At 45.4% G+C, this 20890-nt stretch overlaps 1 protein-coding gene across 1 annotated transcript in view; it reads right to left on the bottom strand.

Annotated features, from left to right (window-relative positions):
• Positions 1-19998, bottom strand: part of BATF3 (basic leucine zipper ATF-like transcription factor 3) — a 34765-nt gene extending 14767 nt beyond the window's left edge. The window contains exon 1 of the mRNA XM_040351470.1: positions 19273-19998. Coding sequence (XP_040207404.1) covers positions 19273-19359 — 87 coding nt within the window. The 5' untranslated portion in view covers positions 19360-19998. The remainder of the gene's footprint in view (positions 1-19272) is intronic.
• Positions 19999-20890: the final 892 nt, after the last annotated feature.

Here is a 20890-nt window from a genome sequence, read left to right as displayed (position 1 = left end):
TGCGTAGAATCACTTTGACGCATGCGAGGGCTTTCGGCCGAGCGGACATGTCCGGTGAGTCGTACAGACGACCGAACATGTCCGACAGACAGGCTTCCAGCGGACATGTTTCTTAGCATGCTAAGAAACATTTGTCCGCTGGAAACCTGTCCGATCCGCCGGAAAATTGTCCGGTCGGCCGTACAGACGACCGAACATGTCCGCGGAAACTGGTCCGATAGGATCGCCAGAGGACAACGGTCTGAAGGACCGTTTTCATCAGTCCAAACTGATCGTGTGTGGGCCCCATAGGTTTTTTAACCTTCGGTCAAAAAAATGAGAACCTGCTTTAAAATTGAACCGATGGACGCCTAACCGATAGGTCAAAACTGATCGTTAGTATGCAAAAGCGCATGCTCAGAATCAAGTCGACGCATGCTTGGAAGCATTGAACTTTGTTGTGTTTAACGTCACCGCGTTCTGACACAATCGTTTTTTTAACTGATGGTTTGTACGCGCGTTGGACCATCAGTCAGCTTCATCGGTTAACCTGTGACAACGGTCCATCAGACTGTTCTCATCGGATGGACTGATCATGTGTATGAGGCTTAAGTCTTATAGCATAACCTTACAGTAACCATATTACTTAACCACCAGCGGCCGCCCTTACTGGTACAGGGTGGCCGCTGTATGCAGGATCACGTATATACAGTGAGGAAAATAAGTATTTGAACACCCTGCTATTTTGCAAGTTCTCCCACTTGGAAATCATGGAGGGGTCTGAAATTGTCATCGTAGGTGCATGTCCACTGTGAGAGACATAATAAAAAAAAAAATTCCAGAAATCACAATTTATGATTTTTTAACTATTTATTTGTATGATACAGCTGCAAATAAGTATTTGAACACCTGTCTATCAGCTAGAATTCTGACCCTCAAAGACCTGTTAGTCTGCCTTTAAAATGTCCACCTCCACTCCATTTATTATCCTAAATTAGATGCACCTGTTTGAGGTCATTAGCTGCATAAAGACACCTGTCCACCCCATACAATCAGTAAGAATCCAACTACTAACATGGCCAAGACCAAAGAGCTGTCCAAAGACACTAGAGACAAAATTGTACACCTCCACAAGGCTGGAAAGGGCTACGGGGAAATTGCCAAGCAGCTTGGTGAAAAAAGGTCCACTGTTGGAGCAATCATTAGAAAATGGAAGAAGCTAAACATGACTGTCAATCTCCCTCGGACTGGGGCTCCATGCAAAATCTCACCTCGTGGGGTCTCAATGATCCTAAGAAAGGTGAGAAATCAGCCCAGGACTACACGGGAGGAGCTGGTCAATGACCTGAAAAGAGCTGGGACCACCGTTTCCAAGGTTACTGTTGGTAATACACTAAGACGTCATGGTTTGAAATCATGCATGGCACGGAAGGTTCCCCTACTTAAACCAGCACATGTCAAGGCCCGTCTTAAGTTTGCCAATGACCATTTGGATGATCCAGAGGAGTCATGGGAGAAAGTCATGTGGTCAGATGAGACCAAAATAGAACTTTTTGGTCATAATTCCACTAACCGTGTTTGGAGGAAGAAGAATGATGAGTACCATCCCAAGAACACCATCCCTACTGTGAAGCATGGGGGTGGTAGCATCATGCTTTGGGGGTGTTTTTCTGCACATGGGACAGGGCGACTGCACTATATTAAGGAGAGGATGACCGGGGCCATGTATTGCGAGATTTTGGGCAACAACCTCCTTCCCTCAGTTAGAGCTTTGAAGATGGGTCGAGGCTGGGTCTTCCAACATGACAATGACCCGAAGCACACAGCCAGGATAACCAAGGAGTGGCTCTGTAAGAAGCATATCAAGGTTCTGGCGTGACCTAGCCAGTCTCCAGACCTAAACCCAATAGAGAATCTTTGGAGGGAGCTCAAACTCCGTGTTTCTCAGCGACAGCCCAGAAACCTGACTGATCTAGAGAAGATCTGTGTGGAGGAGTGGGCCAAAATCCCTCCTCCAGTGTGTGCAAACCTGGTGAAAAACTACAAGAAACGTTTGACCTCTGTAATTGCAAACAAAGGCTACTGTACCAAATATTAACATTGATTTTCTCAGGTGTTCAAATACTTATTTGCAGCTGTATCATACAAATAAATAGTTAAAAAATTCATACATTGTGATTTCTGGATTTTTTTTTTTGATTATGTCTCTCACAGTGGACATGCACCTACGATGACAATTTCAGACCCCTCCATGATTTCCAAGTGGGAGAACTTGCAAAATAGCAGGGTGTTCAAATACCTATTTTCCTCACTGTATATATATATATATATATATATATATATATATATATATATATATATTATGTGATCCTGCACTTCCAGGTAGGGGGCGCGAATGAAAACACACAGTGGGAGCCGATCAGTGGGTATCGCGGACTCGATGTCAGCTGGCACCCGCCAATCATCAGCTATAGAGACAGAAGTGAAAACGTTCTGACAGGTGGGAAGGCATGAAGTCTGCATCTCTGCAAAGCATGGACTGGGATCCCTGTCTTTCCCTAATAAAAGTACCTCACACAGTTTAGAAAAACACAGGTCAGGCACACGGTTAACCCTTTGATCGCCCCTGATGTTAACCCATTCCCAGCAGTTCGTACCGTGATATTGCATATTTTTTAGCACTGATCATTGTATTAGTGCCACAGGTTCCCAAAAAGTGTCAGATAGTGTCAGAATGTGCCCCGCAATATCGCAGTCACGCAGTCCAGTTAAAGTAACACAGTGCCGTACCGCAAAACAATGGCCTGGTCATGAAGGAGGGGTAAATCTTCAAGTGGTTAAAGTGGTATTACCGTTGTTCTAAAAAAAAAATCTGCAGAACATTCAAACCATGCAACAATATCAATCAACAACACAACTCTCAGTTGCAACTATAAATGTTTAAACAAAAATCACACCGCCAAATACCAGCGCCACAACGTGTTCTAATTACAATGAATCCTTATGGCCAAATTCAGAGCAAGGTTTAAAGGTGACAAGGAGAACAAAAATCTCAAATATTTATAACCAAAAACGATCTCCTAAACCTTACCGCCCATTTAAAAACCCCAAAAAGGTAGAGTAGGGGGTTCTCAGGAAAAATACAAAACTGCAGAAAGAGAAGATTAAAATAAACACAATAAATGGAAAGTTTAATTCAGACAAATTCCCTTTAGTTATAGATCTATAATCATCATTCGATCGTGTGGTTTCATCTGAAATTCAACACTCATAAAATGACTCGATAGACTGACTTTTCTGAAGAAAACTGCCATTTAGCTGAAGGTAATAACTGTTTTCTTAGGAGGCAGACGTTTCTTACTGTCTGTGCGGGGGAGGGACTGTCCCTAATATCGGCCAGACATAGCTTAACGTCAGATAATTCACAGAACTCAGGTCACACGAGGACGAGCAAGAGATTCATGGAAGAGATAAGCACGGCGTTTGGCAAATGATGAGTTGTGCAAAGGCCTTTGAGATTCCATGAAATGATTAAGGTGAATGAAAAATGTAGCGCTAAGGTGCAAACTAAATATGCACTAGTGAGTATAACAACAATCGATACACACAAAAATCTCCAAATTGTGTGGAAATATATAACAATAATACAACAAGCGTGTATATAGAAAATACCGTATTTATCGGCGTATACCGCGCACTTTTTTCCCCTTAAAATCAAGGGGAAATTGTGGGTGCGCGATATACGCCGATCCCCGCTGTCTCTGAGCGCCGCAGCCTAGAGCCGAGCCGAGTGTACTGCGCACTCGGCTAGGCTCAGCTCCGCCTGCCGCAGCCTAGAGCCGAGCTGAGTGTACTACGCACTCGGCTAGGCTCGGCCACGCTCGGCTCCACCCGCAGCCACGCGAGAGAAGCCGAGACAAGCCGAGAGGAGCCGAACACACAGGAAATCCGGCTCCTCTGGGCTCGGCTGAGGCGCCAAATCCAAAAACAAACACCGCTGCAACCCCGGGCAAGGTACGGATGGTTTTGCGGATGGTTTTGCAGACAAGGCCGCAGACGGACGCCAGACAAGGCCGCCGATGGACGCAGGGCAAAAATGTAAGTTTTTTTTTCCTTAAACTACCTTTCTAAGCTTGGGGTGCGCGTTATACGCCGGAGCGCGGTATACTCCGATAAATACGGTAATTAAAAAATGTCCAATAATTAAACAAATCCATGTCCTGAACATATAAAGTCCAACAAAGAAGAGTTGTTGTTCAAAAGTGAAACCCAGTGATAAGGTGAACACGTGGAAACATCAAGGTAATGTATCTTCTATCATAAATGTAGGGTTATACTCTTACCAGAAAAGGTGGACTCTAATGCCATTAACATTGAGTCAATGGAGCAGAGAAAGCCAGGATCTGCACTCCTCCAAGGCAGTCATGGGGTTCCCGAAAGAATTCCAAAAGAAGCATCCAGGGGTCTTGTGGACAGCCGTACGAGTAGAAGACCAGATTGCAAGGCCAAATCAAGAGGGAGCTAGAGAGAAAAAAATGCTCCACATGGTGTAGATTAAAAGGGTAGGTTTTATTAAATAAAAACCAGAGAACATCCGTAATAATACAATTTGTGATCACCAAGATAAAAGCAATGTGGGGAGCAGTAAACCAAGCCCAATCTGGTCTTCTACTCGTACGGCTGTCCACAAGACCCCTGGATGCTGCTTTTGGAAATCTTTCAGAACCCCATGACTGCCTTGGAGGAGTGCAGATCCTGGCTTTCTCTGCTCGATTGACTCAATGTTAACGGCATCCACCTTTCTGGTAAGAGTATACACCCTACGTCAGGGGTGCCCAACCAGTGGCCCACGGATTCCTCTGATGTGGCCCGCGACCTCCTGCTCTGGGATAGCGGGTTGTCATAAGCCGATGCTTAATGTATAGCGCCAACTGCTGTCACGGGTGTTGTGATACCAAATGCTCTCTGCCTGGGACAGCAACAGCCGGTGATACCTGAATAGAAGACTGTTATTAGACAGTATATGTACAGTATATGTACGGTGGGCGGTCCGCAAGTGGTTAAATTCTTGCAGAGGCAGCTGTAATGGAAGCTTAGTTTTTACACATGTCCACCAGAACTAAATCTCCATGAAGCCATTTCCTACGCGCAATGTGTGCATAGGCTTTTGGGAAACAATGAAGCAGCCTTGTTTTGCTGGGAAATAAATGTACATATGCATGTAGACTAGGACAGAGGGGGGTGGGGGATGGGTGAATTTCTGTAGTTCAGCATGCAGGACTGAATCCTGCTTGGGATTTCAATGCAGCAATGACATTGCATTGTCAGCCCAAACATAAAGTTAGGAGTCCACTGGATTTCTAACAGGGACAACTACTGAAAACTCAGCTCTTAGGCCTCGTACACACGACCGAGGAACTCGTCGGGCGAGACACATCGTTTTCCTCGACGAGTTCCTTGTTAGGCTTGTCGAGGAACTCGACAAGCTTGCTCTGCGTACACACGGTCAAGACAAAATCTCCTCATTCTCAAACGCGGTGACGTACAACACATACAACGGCAGGGGAAGTTCGATTCCACTGGCACAACCCTTGGGGCTGCTTTTGCTAATCTCATGTTACTGCGTGTTAAGTAAAAGTTTGGTCGGAGACGATTTGCACTTTTCAGTCTGTTACAGCGTGAAAAATGTGTTATCTCCATTACAAATGCTACTTTTACTCCCGTCTCATACTTTATTCTGAGCATGTGCGGGTTTCTTAGCATACACACGCTCGAGTTTCTCGTCAAAAACCAGCCCGACGAGGAACACAATGAGGAAATTGAGACTCCCGTCGAGGAAAAAGAGAACGTACACACGACCATTTTCCTCGGCAAAAAAAGCTCTCCCACCAAGTTTCTTGATGGATTCTGTCGAGTTTCTTGGTTGTGTGTATGAGGCCTTACTGATATAGGCATGTCCACCTGAACTACATCCCTGCAGAGCCATTTCCCTACACACACTGGTGGTTATTTACTAAAACTGGAGTGTGCAAATCTGGTAAAGCTCTGCAAATAAACCAATTGGCTTCCAGGTTTTACTGCCAAAACTTAATTGAACAAGCTGAAGTTAGAAGCTGATTGGCTACCATGCACAGCTACACCAGATTCTGAGTGCATCCGTCTTAGTAAATCTCCCCCACCTCAGCCAACAAGTACTAGGTCAGGGGATCTCCCGAAAGTAGACCCCCCCCCCCCCAAGGCAGGGGAGGAAGGAACCTGATGGCCACACATCCTCCCCCTAGACTTCACACTGGGGATTCCTGTCAGGCAGGGAGGGAGAGGGGGAGAGAAGACAGCATATTACATGGTAAGACCTACCCAAAAAAAAGCCCTACTGTGTCTTTTGTTGCCCAAATTAATATAAGACCTGGGCTTATTTTCTGGGAAACACGGTAGCTATTTTTGTATTAACGAGGTTGGGTTTATGTGCAGTATACTGTATAGCAACAAGGGGAACGATGAAACAACTAGAGGCCCCATGCATATGTGGAACACAACACCCTGATTTTACAACATTTTAAGCTCAACTAATAAAGCCCAATACAAAGATACAGATCTTTATTTCACTCATGTGACTGTAATTTTTAAGTCTCAGGATTCTGGTATTGTACCTTTGTTAACTGCAATTTTTCTCTCCTTGTTTCCTTATTGGCCTAATGGAAATATAAATACCATGCAATACAAAATAAATGGCTTTTGAGCTGCTACTTTTAGATAATGATGATTAAACGCAGAGGGGTGGAGTAAAACATGTTGGAGGCATGGCATGGTGCATGGGCGCCCGCAGGTAGGGGCAAATGCCCCCCCCCCCCCGAACTGCCAGCTGCAGTGTCCGCCACTGACTTTTTTCTGAGTCAGCCGGCTGCTCTCTGTCCTGACACATCTGATGTCCCTCCCTCACCCCCGGCCCGATAATCGGATGAGATGGCTCGGCAGCTCGGCCGTTCCACCGCTCCTCTCCAGTAATTGGCTGCCTGCCTATGTACATGTTGGGGTAGATTCAGATAGATTAGCAGATCTTTAGATCCGCGTAATCTATCTGATTTACGATCCGCTGGCGCAAGTTTGAGAGGCTAGTGCTGTATTCAGAAAGCACTTACCTCAAAACTTGCGCCGGCGGATCGTAAATCCCCCGGCGGAATTCAAATTCCGCGGCTAGGGGGAGTGTAGTATTTAAATCAGGCGCGTCCCCGCGCAGATTTAACTGCGCATGCGCCGCTGGCTAAATTTCCCAGCGTGCATTGCTCCAAATGACGTCGCTAGGACGTCATTGGTTTCGGCGTGAACGTAAATTACGTCCACCCGTATTCGCGAACGACTTACGCAAACGACGTAAAAATTCAAAACTCGGCGCGGGAACGACGGCCATACTTAACATAAGATACGCCTCACATAGCAGGGGTAACTATACGCCGGAAAAAGCCGAACGCAAACAACGTAAAAAAAAAGCGGCGGGCGTTCGTTTCTGAATCGGCGGATCTCCTCATTTGCATATTTGTCGCGAGTAAAACACGAAACGCCACCTAGCGGCCAGCGGGAGATTGCAGCCTAAGATCCGACAGTGTAAGTCACTTATACCTGTCGGATCTTAGGGAGATCTATGCGGAACCTGATTCTATGAATCAGTCGCATAGATCCGACCGTCTGATCTCAGAGATACGACGGCATATCAGGAGATACGACGGCGTATCAGGAGATACGCCGTCGTATCTCTATCTGAATCTGCCCCGTTGTGTAGATCCGGCTGGCGCCGCCTACTAAGTGCAGTCAGTGGCCCAACCACCGAGTGATACGCTGCCAGTGCCTACTCATCATCACATCACAGGAAATCCTGACCTGAAGCGAGTGGCATATACAGTTGCAAGCAACAGAAGACGAACTACAGGTAACAGCAGTTAGGAGGAGCATTTTGATTTATATATTGCTGGAAAGATATGTCTGTGTATGTTAAAAGATAATTCATCTTCTTCACTTTGTATAAGCTATTTTCATCAAGATCAAAATATGGCCACAACAGATGTATTGCAATACATTGCAATATAAAAAGATGTACGTTCTCTGATCTATATGTGTATGGGCATGGACTGGTGGTACGCCTGGCCTGAGTAACTTCTAATACAAAGTAAAGCTGAATTATCTCTTATATAACACATATATCTTTCTACTGGAAAGATATATGTGTTATAGAAGAGATAGTTCAGCGTCACTTTGTATTTGAAATCACTCAGGCCAGGCGTAACACCAGTCCATGCCCATACACATATAGACTAGCGAACGTACATCTTTTTATATTGCATGTGTGACCTTAAAATGATGCCCCTCCCTGAAAAAAGTTCTGCGGACACCCATAGCCTGGTGGGAGCTCAGGCTGATACTACCATTCATTCCAATACCAGTGGGTCTGCATTGATGTGCGGCTTCAAGGTATCCATCCTTTGCTCATCTGTTCGTTCCAAACCAATAATTAAACTCATGTCGGTTCCTAACTAACGGTACCCCTTAATGGGCCAAACAAACAGGAAGAACATTAACCTTTAGTGTTCTGTCAGCATTCAGCCTTTTCACCCAGCAGCAGGCTCATACAGCAGCTGGAAGAGAGAGAGAGAGCATCTAGCATCAGTCATCTCACATATATAAAGGCCTGTGGGTAAATGGCTATTTAATGACGTCTGGCTATCAGGTAAAACATGGACCAAGGGATGGAGGCTTTATCCCACCCAAAGCTCTACAAAGTCTCCAGACTCCAGGTTTCAGTCCAGAACTTATTAAGATCTGAGAAAACACAACATTTATTTCCTCCGTAACAAATCATGGAGCCCCCTGATGCTCCCCACTGTGTGTAAGAGAAACCTAGATAATACATATACATCATCCATAATCCTCCCAACCGGTACCTTACAACCTGTACAGCAGTGTGGGAAGGTCAGCACTCTGAGACAATCAGATTATAGAAGTTTATTGCGGATATCGTTAGTGACCGTGTGTGCACTACTGTCTTTTAGCTTTTCTTTTTTAATAAATGTCCTCCAGACCAGGCCGAGCGGGAGGGAGCAATTCCTCTTAGAAAACTGAATTTGTGTTTCAGTTCAGACTGCTCAGAAATGAAGATAACATTGGCCCAGATTCAGGTAGCTTTGCCCCTTTTTTACGGAGGCGCTGCGCACCGTTTTGCCGCTGCACCTCCCGAAATTTCCTGCAGTACACGCGATTCACGGAGCTGTAGCTCCGTAAATTGCGTGGGCGCTCCGGCAAAATGCCCGGCGTAAGCGCGCGCAATTTAAATGATCCCGTAGGGGGCGTGGATCATTTAAATTAGGCGCGTTCCCGCGCCGAGCGTAGTGCGCATGCTCCATCGGGAAACTTTCCCGACGTGCATTGCGGTAAATGACGTCGCAAGGACGTCATTTGCTTCAAAGTGAACATGAATGGCGTCCAGCGCCATTCACGATTCACTTACGCAAACGACGTAAATTTCAAATTTCGCGACGCGGGAACGACGGGTATACTTTAGCATTGGCTGCCCCTGCTATTAGAAGGGGCAGCCTTACGCAAAAACCGACGTACGCAAACGACGTAAACTGCGTACGCAGGGCTCGCGTAGGGTAGTGAATCGGCGTTAGTATGCAATTTGCATACTATACGCTGACCACTACCGGAACGCCACCTAGCGGCCTGCGTAAGAATGCAGCCTAAGATATGAGGGCATAAGAGCCTTATGCCACGCATATCTTAGGCTGCAGTCGGCGTAACGAGCTCTCTGAATCAGGAGAAGTCGTTACGCCTGCGCAAGTAATCAATTGCGCTGCGTAACTATGGTTACGCAGACGCAATTGCTTCTTGAATATGGGCCATTGTTTTTGTACTCAGTCAACTTGCCCTGTTTTTTGGAAAATTCACCTAGTAGAGGTTTAACCTCAGAATTGTATAGTTGTTGTCACATATATGTCCATCTGTTAATCTACTCCTATATTTCATGTATGGCAAAATCTACAACACCGTACTACAGGTGGTAAATGCTGTAAACAATTTCTACAAGCAAAATTTGCAACAATGCACAGGCTTTATGTCAATAAACAAGATGCTGCCACTCATTTACTTCTTTGTGGTGGATAAATGCAAGTTATGTTGTGCGGTAAAGTGTCATTAAACCCACAACATAAAAAACTATCAATAAATAGTGCATTACATCCTGTTCATACTCACTCAGTCACTATGAGATTCTTTTTCTGTTTTTGCAAAAAGCTTGGTTGATTCTGCTGCTCTCTATCTTCCCCTCCTGTCCATGTCACCGCCGCAGTTGCAGATTTTGCAGAGCTGTGTTGGCAGTTCTGCACATGCTCAGTTTTCAGTGTATTTCCACCCTGAGCATTTCCGCCCTATCACACCTGAGCAGCCCATGTGACTATAGAGTCACACATGTGGGTGTATACACAGTGGTAAATGACAGCTCACCCCCTCCCACTTCCTCCAAGCCACGCCCAGTTAAACAAAATGGGGGCAGGATGTTACATGTAGATTGATGAAGGCTTCACCTCCCTCTTATTCTAAGACACAGGTTTGAGAGGCACGACACAGCCTGTGACGTGCAGATATCCACCCACACCATGTTATTGCCTATATATATATAGATTTTTTTTTATTATTATTTATTTGTGTGACAATTTAAAACAGTTTATTGATATTATTTATTTATTTATTAATTTATAACTGTACTTTGTAGCTGTTTTTTTTAAACTTGTGTTTAGCAGAAGAGGACTAGAAGCTCCTCCTGCCACTGTTTCCCTACAGACAGGCTGGGAAAGAGCTGGGTCATGTGACAGCTGTATATTGATTCGGAAAAAAGTACTTAGATTTTTTTAAATTAAAATGATTACAGTGCCATCATCCATATACAGAAAAAAAGGCCAGTGTAAAATAAACAGTGTGTGTTTAAATGGGAGTTCCAGTCAGTTATTATGTTTATTAAAAGTCAGCAGCTACAAAAAGTGTAGCTGCTGGCTTTTAATAAACAAACACTCACCTGCTCCACTGTCCAGCGACGTGCCGGCCAGGGCTCCGCTCCTCTCCCCCCCCCCTCTCCGGCTGGCGTCTTCATTCCAAGTGTGGGCACCCAGCCGTGACAGCTTTCGGCTTCACGGCCGGGCACCCACTGCGCAATGCGCGAGCGCCACTGCGCATGCGCGAGCGGTGCCGTGCCATCCAATTGGACAGGCGATTGCCTGGGACCTGTCACGTGTCCCAGGCGATCGCCTACAGGGAGGGGCTGCAGAAAGGCGATTAGGCTATTCGCCTTAGCAGCCCCTCGGCGGAAGGAGGAAGTGGGACAGCAGAAGTTCCAATTTTGGGTGGAACTCCGCTTTAATATCACTTTAGCATACACTGTGTTAAAGCGGTTGTATACCACGCTTTGTGATTTTTACCTACAAGTATGCCCAGTAGCGGCAGATGGATTTTTTTATGGGGGGGAGCGGCAAACAGTATGCCAATATACACACACAATCAGTCAGTCAGTCAGTAGCGCTTATCCCACTCACCGGTGGCTTCCCCTGCTCAGCAGATTCCCGTTTTCCTGCTTTCCACAGGTCATCACAGCGGCGGCTTACGTTTTCATCCTCCTTATCTTTTCAGGCAATTAGAAAACGGGTCTCACACCCACTTCTGATTGGCCGGATTGAGGATCAGTGTTTCAACAGCGAATATTAATTCGCTGTTGTAACACACCTGGGTGAGATTGGAGCGCATTCTCTGCGACCCACGCCCACCCAATTTTGAAGCCTATTAGAGCCTCTGGCTCTAATAAGGTGCTTAAAAAAAAACTCGCCGCTGTAATTCATGTGCCCGATGCCCTGAAAGGGGCTAGATGCATGAATAGGAGGTGACCGCAGCAGTGGATAGATTCATGCTATACATGAATCTATCCATTGCATATAGGGGGTGGTGCCCGGGCACTCCTAATGGATGGGCCGCCACTGGGTAAGCCTATAATAAGGCTTACCTATAGGTAAAATTAAAGGGGTGTTCCAGGCTTTTTTTATGTTTATTAAAAGTCAGCAGCTACAAAAAGTGTAGCTGCTGGCTTTTAATAAACATACACTCACCTGTTCCACGATCCAGCGACGCGCCGGCCAGGGCTCCGCTCCTCTCCCCCCTTCTCCTGCCGGCGCCTTCATTCCAAGTGTTGGCACCCGACCGTGACAGCTTTCGGCTTCACGGCTGGGCACTCACTTTCGAATGTGTGGTCACGCGATCGCCTGGGACCTGTCACGTCATATCGCCTACGGCGGCCCCTCCCACGTATCGCCTAATCGGTCCCTGGGCGGAAGGAGGAAGTGGGACAGAAAGTCCCACTCCTACTGAAACCCCCACTCCCCCCCCCCCAAAAAAAATGACATGCCAAATGCGGCATGTAAGGGGCAAGTGGTTTAAGCGGAAGTTCCACTTTTGGGTGGAACTCCGCTTTAATATCTCCTAAACATACACCGTTTAGGAGATATTCACCCTGCATGCAGCCGCTGACGTCAGTGATGCATGAGCTCTGAAGGTCTGGCATATTGTGCTGGAACTTCAGAGCTGTTTGCCGGAACTGTAGGCATATCCTGCAAACCCGGAAGTAATGCTGGGGGAACATGTCGGCCCGCTCAGCGGTGACCGGGCGACGCTGCGGGGGCTTCGTTCTAAGGTAAGCATTTAATAATGAGCTAGTATGCGATGCACACTAGCTCATTATGCCTTTGTCTTGCAGGGTATTTTTTTTTTTTTTTGGGCAAACAACCACTTTAAGACAGCTCTCTGAAATAAATGGGCTTCCTCCTCCCTGTCTTGTATTGTTATGTTGATATACTGGCAGTGCTGTTATCGTACAACTCATCCCAACACCTAGAGCAGTGGTCTCCAAACTGCGGCCCTTTGCATGCCTTCACATGGCCCTTGGGGCAATTTTCCTTCCACTGATAAAAGGCACTCTTCCTCCCACCGACACCAACAATGGGGCATAATTCCTACTACTGACACCAACAATGGGGCAGGGTTTCTCTCAGTGACGCCAACGATGTGGCACTATTTCTCTCACCAACACCAATAATGGGGCAGCATTCCTCCCATTGACACCAGCGATTGGGCACCGTTTTGCTCGCTAACACCAACTATGGAACACTATCCCCCCTCCCAATACCAAAGATACGTTGTTAACTTTCACTAACATCAGGACAATTTCTACTCCCAATGGCCACAGTCCGCCCCCCCTAAAGTCTGGAGGACAGTAAACTGGCCCTTTGTTTAGAAAGTTTGGCCACCCCTGACCTAGAGCAATGCAATGTTAAACACTTCTTTGTTTGCTGCGTCTGTAAAGGTGTTCCTTAATATTTACTCTCACTTTCTTTTGTTCCTTGGTTTAAAAATAGCTGCTTTGTGGTTGTGGGATCTCATTTGACAGTAATATGCATGCAGCTTGGATGAATTTCTGCAAAATGAGCAAACCATGAGGCCAAGCTGTGGGGAAAGAAAATAGAGTTCTGGGGTGCAACAATAGAGGGATCCCCAGCAGGAGGTGAAGGTTCCCCTATAAATCTTAAGATATCACAAGAGGGATCACCAGAAAGGGGAAGAAGGTCCCGATTCCTCTACATAGATCTTTAGTTATTTACTAGAGGGATCACCAGCAGCAGAAAGGAGGCCCCGATTGTCCTACATAGACCTTTAGGTATCACTACTCATCAGCAGGAGAATAGGTATTACAAGAGGGATCACCAGCAAGAGGACTGAGGTCCTGGTTACCCTTTACTCATTCACATGGAGGGGGGGGGATCTGGGGACCCCCTTATTAAAGGGGCTTCCAGATTCCGATAAGCCCCCTGACCACAGACCCTCACAATCACCCAGGGTTGTGGGTAAGAGGCCCTTGTCCCCATCAACATGCTTTGGGGGGGTCTCACTGCCCCAAAGCAACCCCTCACGTTGAGAGCATGTGGCCTGGTATGGTTCAGTTTTATATGGACTATAGACAGAAGGATTTATGAATAAACCGTTGTGGAACGAATCATTTGAGCTTCCATTATTTCTTATGGGGAAATTTGCTTTGGATTACAAGCATGTTTTTGGAACGAATTATACTCGCAATCCAATGTTTTACTGTATTTACTAGTACTAGCAGGAAAAGGATTAAAAATTGCAAATGTTGATTGAGAGAGTTTAGTTCCGTTTTAAAATTTGCACATTTCTGTGAAGTGTGAAGTCAATATAAACTATTTTTATTTCACAGAAGCATCCTGACAGACACAAACACACATACACTGTGGCCCGGATTCAGATAGCCTTTACGCGCCGGCGTATCTTCTTTCTGTATTCAGAAAGCTAGATACGCCAGAATTTCCCTAAGATCCAACCGGCGTAAGTGTCTTACACCGTTGTATCTTAGGCTGCATATTTACGCTGGCCGCTAGGTGGCGCTTCCGTATATTTACGCGATGAATATGCTAATTAGGTAGATACACCGATAAAATACGTCAAATACGTGGGGTCACAGTGAATTTAAATAAAACACGCCCACATCATCCACATTTGAATTAGGCGGGCTTTTGCCGGACCACAGACGTTACGCCACCGTAACTAAGGGCGCAAGTGCTTTCTGAATACGGAGTTTGCGCCCTAATTTACGGCGGCGTAACGTATCTGAGATACGTTAAGCCACACGGATAGATACACCAATGTATCTGAATCCGGGCCAATATTTTTTAGACATCAAATGCATGCCAATACACTTGCACTTGTATAGTCTACAAGAAATAGGGTTTGGGGATATATATACTGTGCCACCTAGTGGCCATAGCCAGTAATTCATTGAATTACTTATTCTCATTCATTTGTCATTTGAACTCATTCATTGTATTTGGTTATAACTTGTTTAGTTCATTTGTTTAAAGCGGAGGTTCACCCTAATTTACAAGTTGTGCTTATTAAAACTACAGCCATAGTACACGATGTATGCGTTTTTTTTTAGTTTTTTTATCGGCCTCCTTACTTTTGAACGAGGGCCTTTTGTGAGCTGTCACTCACTATTCCCCGCTGGAGTGGGCGTGGTTTTCCAAAATCCCCCATCAGCGCTTTGTCTCCTGGGAGCGTCTCCTAAGAATCGCAGGAGACGCGCTGTGTCGAAATCCCGCGATATCTCGCGGGTCAGGTGACTAGTCAGGCGGGTCATGTGACTTTGCCAGCATCAGCATTCGCCGCATCCCGGAAGAAGAATGAGCTGGGCTTCACAGTGCCCACAGTAAAGATGGTAACGTCCATTTTAGAATTTTATAAAATATCCTTTTCTCGCGATTGGCAATGCAGCGGGCTACAAGACTGGGACAGATGAGCGATTACCTACACAAGGTAAGAGCGGCAGAAGACTTTAAAAAGAAAAAAACTTAAACCCGCGGAACCCCCGCTTTAATTTTTGCTTTTTCCATTTGTAAATATTTATTTTATACTTAGATATTGGGGGATTTTTTAGGAATTTTTCTCTGCACAGTGTACAGTTTTCTCATACTGGATGGTTTAGTTAGGGAGTAGAGGCTGTCCACTTAGCGAAGTGTATGTTCACTTTTCAAAGTAAATGTTAGTAAGTAGGGTGAAACTACATTCACTTAGAATACCTATTCATGTGCAAGTAACATTATAAAAACACAATCTTTCCTGCACAGGATTGGGTATTTGAAGAGAATACAGCTTCACAATTATTTAGAAAAAAATAATTTTCAAAGTTAAAGGGGTTGTAAAGGTACAATTTATTTTTTCCCTAAATAGCTTCCTTTACCTTAGTGCAGTCCTCCTTCACTTACCTCATCTTTCCATTTTGCTTTTAAATGTCCTTATTTCTTCTGAGAAATCCTCACTTCCTGTTCTTCTGTCTGTAACTCCACACAGTAATGCCAGGCTCTCTCCCTGGTGTGGAGTGTCGTGCTCGCCCCCTCCCTTGAACTACAGGAGAGTCAGAACGCCCACTAACACACAGTTCCTTTCTCTATCTGCAATGTAGAGAGCGTCCTGAATCTCCTGTAGTCCAAGAGAGGGGGCGAGCACGACACTCCACACCAGGGAGAAAGTCTTGCATTACTGTGTGGAGTTATAGGAAGGAGGAACAGGAAGTGAGGATTTCTCAGAAGAAATAAGGACATTTAAAAGCAAAAAAGGAAGGATGAGGTAAGTGAAGGAGGACTGCACTGTGGTAAAGGAAGCTATTTAAGATTCTGGGTGCGCACGCGCCGGCCTCAGAGCACGTGCCGTGATCTCTGTGAGTGTGACCGCGGATCTCGCGGACTCGATGTCTGCCAGGAGTCCCGCGATCGTCTCACGGAGAGGAAGAACTGAGAATTTCTGATATAAACAAGCATTTCCCCAGTCTTCCTAGTGACAGGACACTGATCACAGCTCCCTGTAATCGGGAGTGGTGATCAGTGTCGTGTCACAGTAAGCCCATCCCCTCTACAGTTAGAACACATCCCTAGGACACACTTAACGCCTTCAGCACCCCCTACTGGTTAACACCTTCACTGCCAGTCACATTTACACAGTAATCAGTGCATTTTTATAGCACTGATCGCTGTATAAATGTGAATGGTCCCAAAATAGCGGCAAAAGTGTCCCATGTGTCTGCCATAATGTCGCAGTCACGATAAAATCACTGTTTGCTGCCATTACTAGTAAAAAAAAAAAAAAAATTATAAAAATGCCATAAAACTATACCCTATTTTGTAGACCCTATAACTTTTACGTAAACCAATCAATAAACGCTTATTTCGATTTTTTTACCAAAAATATGTAGAAGAAAACGTATCGGCCTAAACTGAGGAAAAAATATGTTTTTGGGGGATATTTATTATAGCAAAAAGTAAAAAATATTGTTTTTTTTTTCAAAATTGTCGCTCTTTTTTTTGTTTATAATGCAAAAAATAAAAACCGCAGAGGTGATCAAATACCACCAAAAGAAAGCTCTATTTGTGGGGAAAAAAGGACGTCGATTTTGTTTGGGAGCCACGTCGCACGACCGCTCAATTGTCAGTTAAAGCGACGCAGTGCCGAATCGCAAAAAGTACTCTGGTCTTTGGCCAGTCAAATGGTCCGGAGCTGAAGTGGTTAAAGATGAGAGATTACCACGGTGGTCCCAATCTTACCTGGGTTCTTTAATACTGCAAATACCTTGCCTGCTCCTAGTCTGAACAAGATCCCTCTGGCTGTATAGTAGATCTATCTGATCTGCTGGGTTTGCGTCAAACTGTCTATCTGCAGGAGGCTACTTTAATACCCTACCTGTCTATACGATATAGATAACCTGACAGATGCTTAAACTGTTTATAGTCTGATAAATAGATATCTTTCAACAGTTCTACAGCTCAGCTCTGATAATTACCGTATTTATCGGCGTATATCGCGCACTTTTTTGCCCTGAAAATCAGGGCAAAATCGTGGGTGCGCGATATACGCCGGTACCCGCTTCCCGTGCCGAGTTTGAACCACTGCGCCGGCATATACAGTACACTCGGGTATAGTCGGGCAGGCTCGGCTCCTCTCGCGGTCACGTCCTGGACGTACAGGACGCACAGGACGTGACCGCGAGAGGAGCCGAGCCTGCCCGACTATACCCGAGTGTGCTGCGCTTGGTATATGCCGGCGCAGTGGTTCAAATTCAGCGCGGGAAGCGGGGATCGAGTGGGGAGGACACCACGATGGCTGCAGAAGGACGCCGGACCCGACGAGGAGGACAGCACCGAAGCCGCAGACGGACGCCGGACCCGACGAGGCCGCCGCGCAAGACACCAAAACTGTAAGTACTAAAATGTTTTTGTTTACAGGAATGCGGGTCCACATTAGGGGTGCGCGCTATACGCCGGAGCGCGCAATACCCCGATAAATACGGTATATCATTAGTTCTATCTGTAGTATCTGCTTTGTTTCTTCTATCAAATCTACAGCTTTACTCCAGCCACTTTGGTAGCCAATCAGCTTCTTCAATTAAGCTTTGACAATAAAACCTGGAAGCTGGTTGGTTTCTATGCAGAGCTGCACCAGATTTTGCACTCCCAAGTTTTTTACTTAATTTAACAAACAAACGCACTCTCCAGTTTTAGTAATTTCCGCCCCCTTCCGACTCAGTCAGCCCACAATCATTTTACAACGTTGGTAACCAAAATATGATGTTGCGACTTTAAAACATATGAGCTAATAGAACCTGCTCCATATTTATTTCAGAAACATGGAATTATCAGATGATAACCTAAGAATAAAACTGCTTGCAAAAAAATAAAATATGATAAACAAATAACATATTAATAATAATAATAATCATCAATAACAACTAACAGAAAACTACATATTAAATAAGCAGCAGGGTTCTATACCACAATGAATAAAAATCAGCACCAAGTGGGTAGCACTTTTGATTAGCAGTAAAAAGGGTTGCTGGTTCGAATACCAACCATGGCACTACCTGCCTGGAGTCTGCATGTTCTCCCTGTGCCTGTGTGGGTTTTTTTCCGGGTACTCCGGTTTCCTTCCACACTCTAAAGACATGCTGGTAGGTTAATTGGCTTCTGTCTAAATTGGCCCTAGTATATGAATGCATAGGCGTGCGCACCCTAATCACCCTGTGTGGTGCAGATTGCACCGAACTATACTGTGTCAAACGTTCACTAATGCACAGAAAAATACAGCATTAAATGGCACGTAACACACAGAAACACACTGCGTTAAACATGCAGTAATGCACTGAAATATACTGCGTTAAGCGTGCACTAATGCACAGAAATATGCTGCATTAAACGTGCAGTAACGCACTGGAATATACTGCGTTAAACATGCACTAATGCACAGAAACATACTGCGTTAAACGTGCAGTAACGCACAGAAATAGACCCCTGATATTTAACCAAAGCTGCCTAATGGGGCTCCTAAAATAAAAACTACTGACACTGCCCTACTGACACTGTCCACGGCTCTGCTGACACCATCTGTATACTGTATATACACATGCAAATATGTTTGATCTTTGGGGTGCACACCCTAATGCAATAGGCTGCGCACACCTATGTATGAATGTGAGTTAGGGACCTTAGAGTGTAAGCTCCTTGAGGGTAGGGACTGATGTGAATGTACAATGTATATGTAAAGCGCTGCGTAAATTGATGGCGCTATATAAGTACCATAAATAATAATGATGATGATGATGATAACAAGAGCACTACAAAAGTCCACTGGAAGTATAAGCAAACGTCGTACCTGTGATAGAGCGTCAGCCTCTGACCCAGACGTGTCGGGTGCACTCCTGGAGAGGGAGCTGACGGACGGTGGTGATCTCTGTGACATTCTGTCTAGAATAAGCAGCTGGGAGTTGATAGTGCATACATTAGATGACTGCAGGGACCAGTCAGGGGGTGGGAGGAGACAGAGGTGGTACCTGCAGTCGGTTGATGGGACGCAGGCTCCGAGGTTGCTGAGAATCAGGAAAAGATTAAAGAACAAAGTCTTTATCCAGCTAGAGCACAATGGCAGAACACCGCTTGTAGTCCAGGAAGCCCACCAACACCACAAGACCCAAGGTTAAGTCCAATCAACAGGATGGTGGTGCTGTCAAAGAAGGTTTGAGACGAATGCAGCTTTGGTAGCTGGAAGCACCAGGGCCAAACACAAGGAGGAAGCTGAAGGTCAATCTTACATGACCGCCGGTGGGCCTGACAAGCAGGTGAAGAGAAGTGAGCAGCTCTTCGTGAGCCCCCGTCCTTTATCAGAGCGACTGCCTCTACTTCTTCTTGGAATGGGCCTGTAGCTCATTTCAAGTAAGTCACGTGAAGGTCCTTTGAAACTCAGAGGAAACCACAGCTCTAGAGTGACAGGGAACTGAGAGATCGCTGCCGTCGGCTACCACTGTCACTTTAACTTGTGAATTTATGAGTTTCCCCGCCGTACGGCTGTAAGAGAAAACGTGCACAGAAAGTCCAGATCTACGAAGAGCAGAGCAGGTCCAATGAGCACGCTGCCTTTGGGAAATGGGCCCTTCATGATGATGTCAGGGGAAATTACACAGTCTGCTGGTGTGTTCCAATACTTCCCATAATGTACTTACTTTAGCAGGAGTCATGTTGATATTAATTCAGATTAGTCAGAAGAGCAAAAGGGTGAAATCTTATGGGTAACAATGTCACCACAGGGATTGAGGTAAATTCCTCTGTGTTGTGGTGCAAAAAGTAAGCCGTTGTAGCATGGAGATCTGTATCCCATGAAGATCGGTATCCCTGCCATCAACTGCGCATGTGCTGATTTCAGGCAATTGAAGTCGAGCGCAGAGCTACTGCTGACAGTACACACCAGTGAAACCTCGGTCGGCATCCAGGCTCTTTCCTTAACATTACTATAGGGAGAAAAAACTGCGCTTGTCAAAAACGTTCTAAATATATATGCGTCAAGGCAGCAGAAGAAATGTGATAAGCATATAAAGTCCAATATAAAAGTAAACTGCGCCAAGTAGGAAACCAGATATCAGGCTGGTAAAAAGCAATGATAATAGATAATATGAATAAAAGCACATTCAGTCCAATAAAAAGTTCGTAGCAGCACCACAATGTGTCAGCAAAACTTCAGTGTGAACACACCACCACCAAACTGAAAGCCGCTTACCAGAACCACCCAAACATTAGGCATGTAGACAGATTCTATTCAATGGGCTCCACATCAGATTAGCATCAGACTAGGGAGGGATCCAGGGAGCAGATCTCAAATTGCACCACATCGATGATTGAACATATCCTCGGTATATCAATAAAAACGGACCATAGCGTGATACCGTACGAAATATTTAATAAAAATGCATAAGACATGTACTTACAAACATCTCATGATT

Source organism: Rana temporaria, chromosome 4 (assembly GCF_905171775.1).
Source record: "Rana temporaria chromosome 4, aRanTem1.1, whole genome shotgun sequence".
NCBI classification, from domain to species: domain Eukaryota; kingdom Metazoa; phylum Chordata; class Amphibia; order Anura; family Ranidae; genus Rana; species Rana temporaria.
This window is presented reverse-complemented; position numbering and strand designations above follow the sequence as displayed.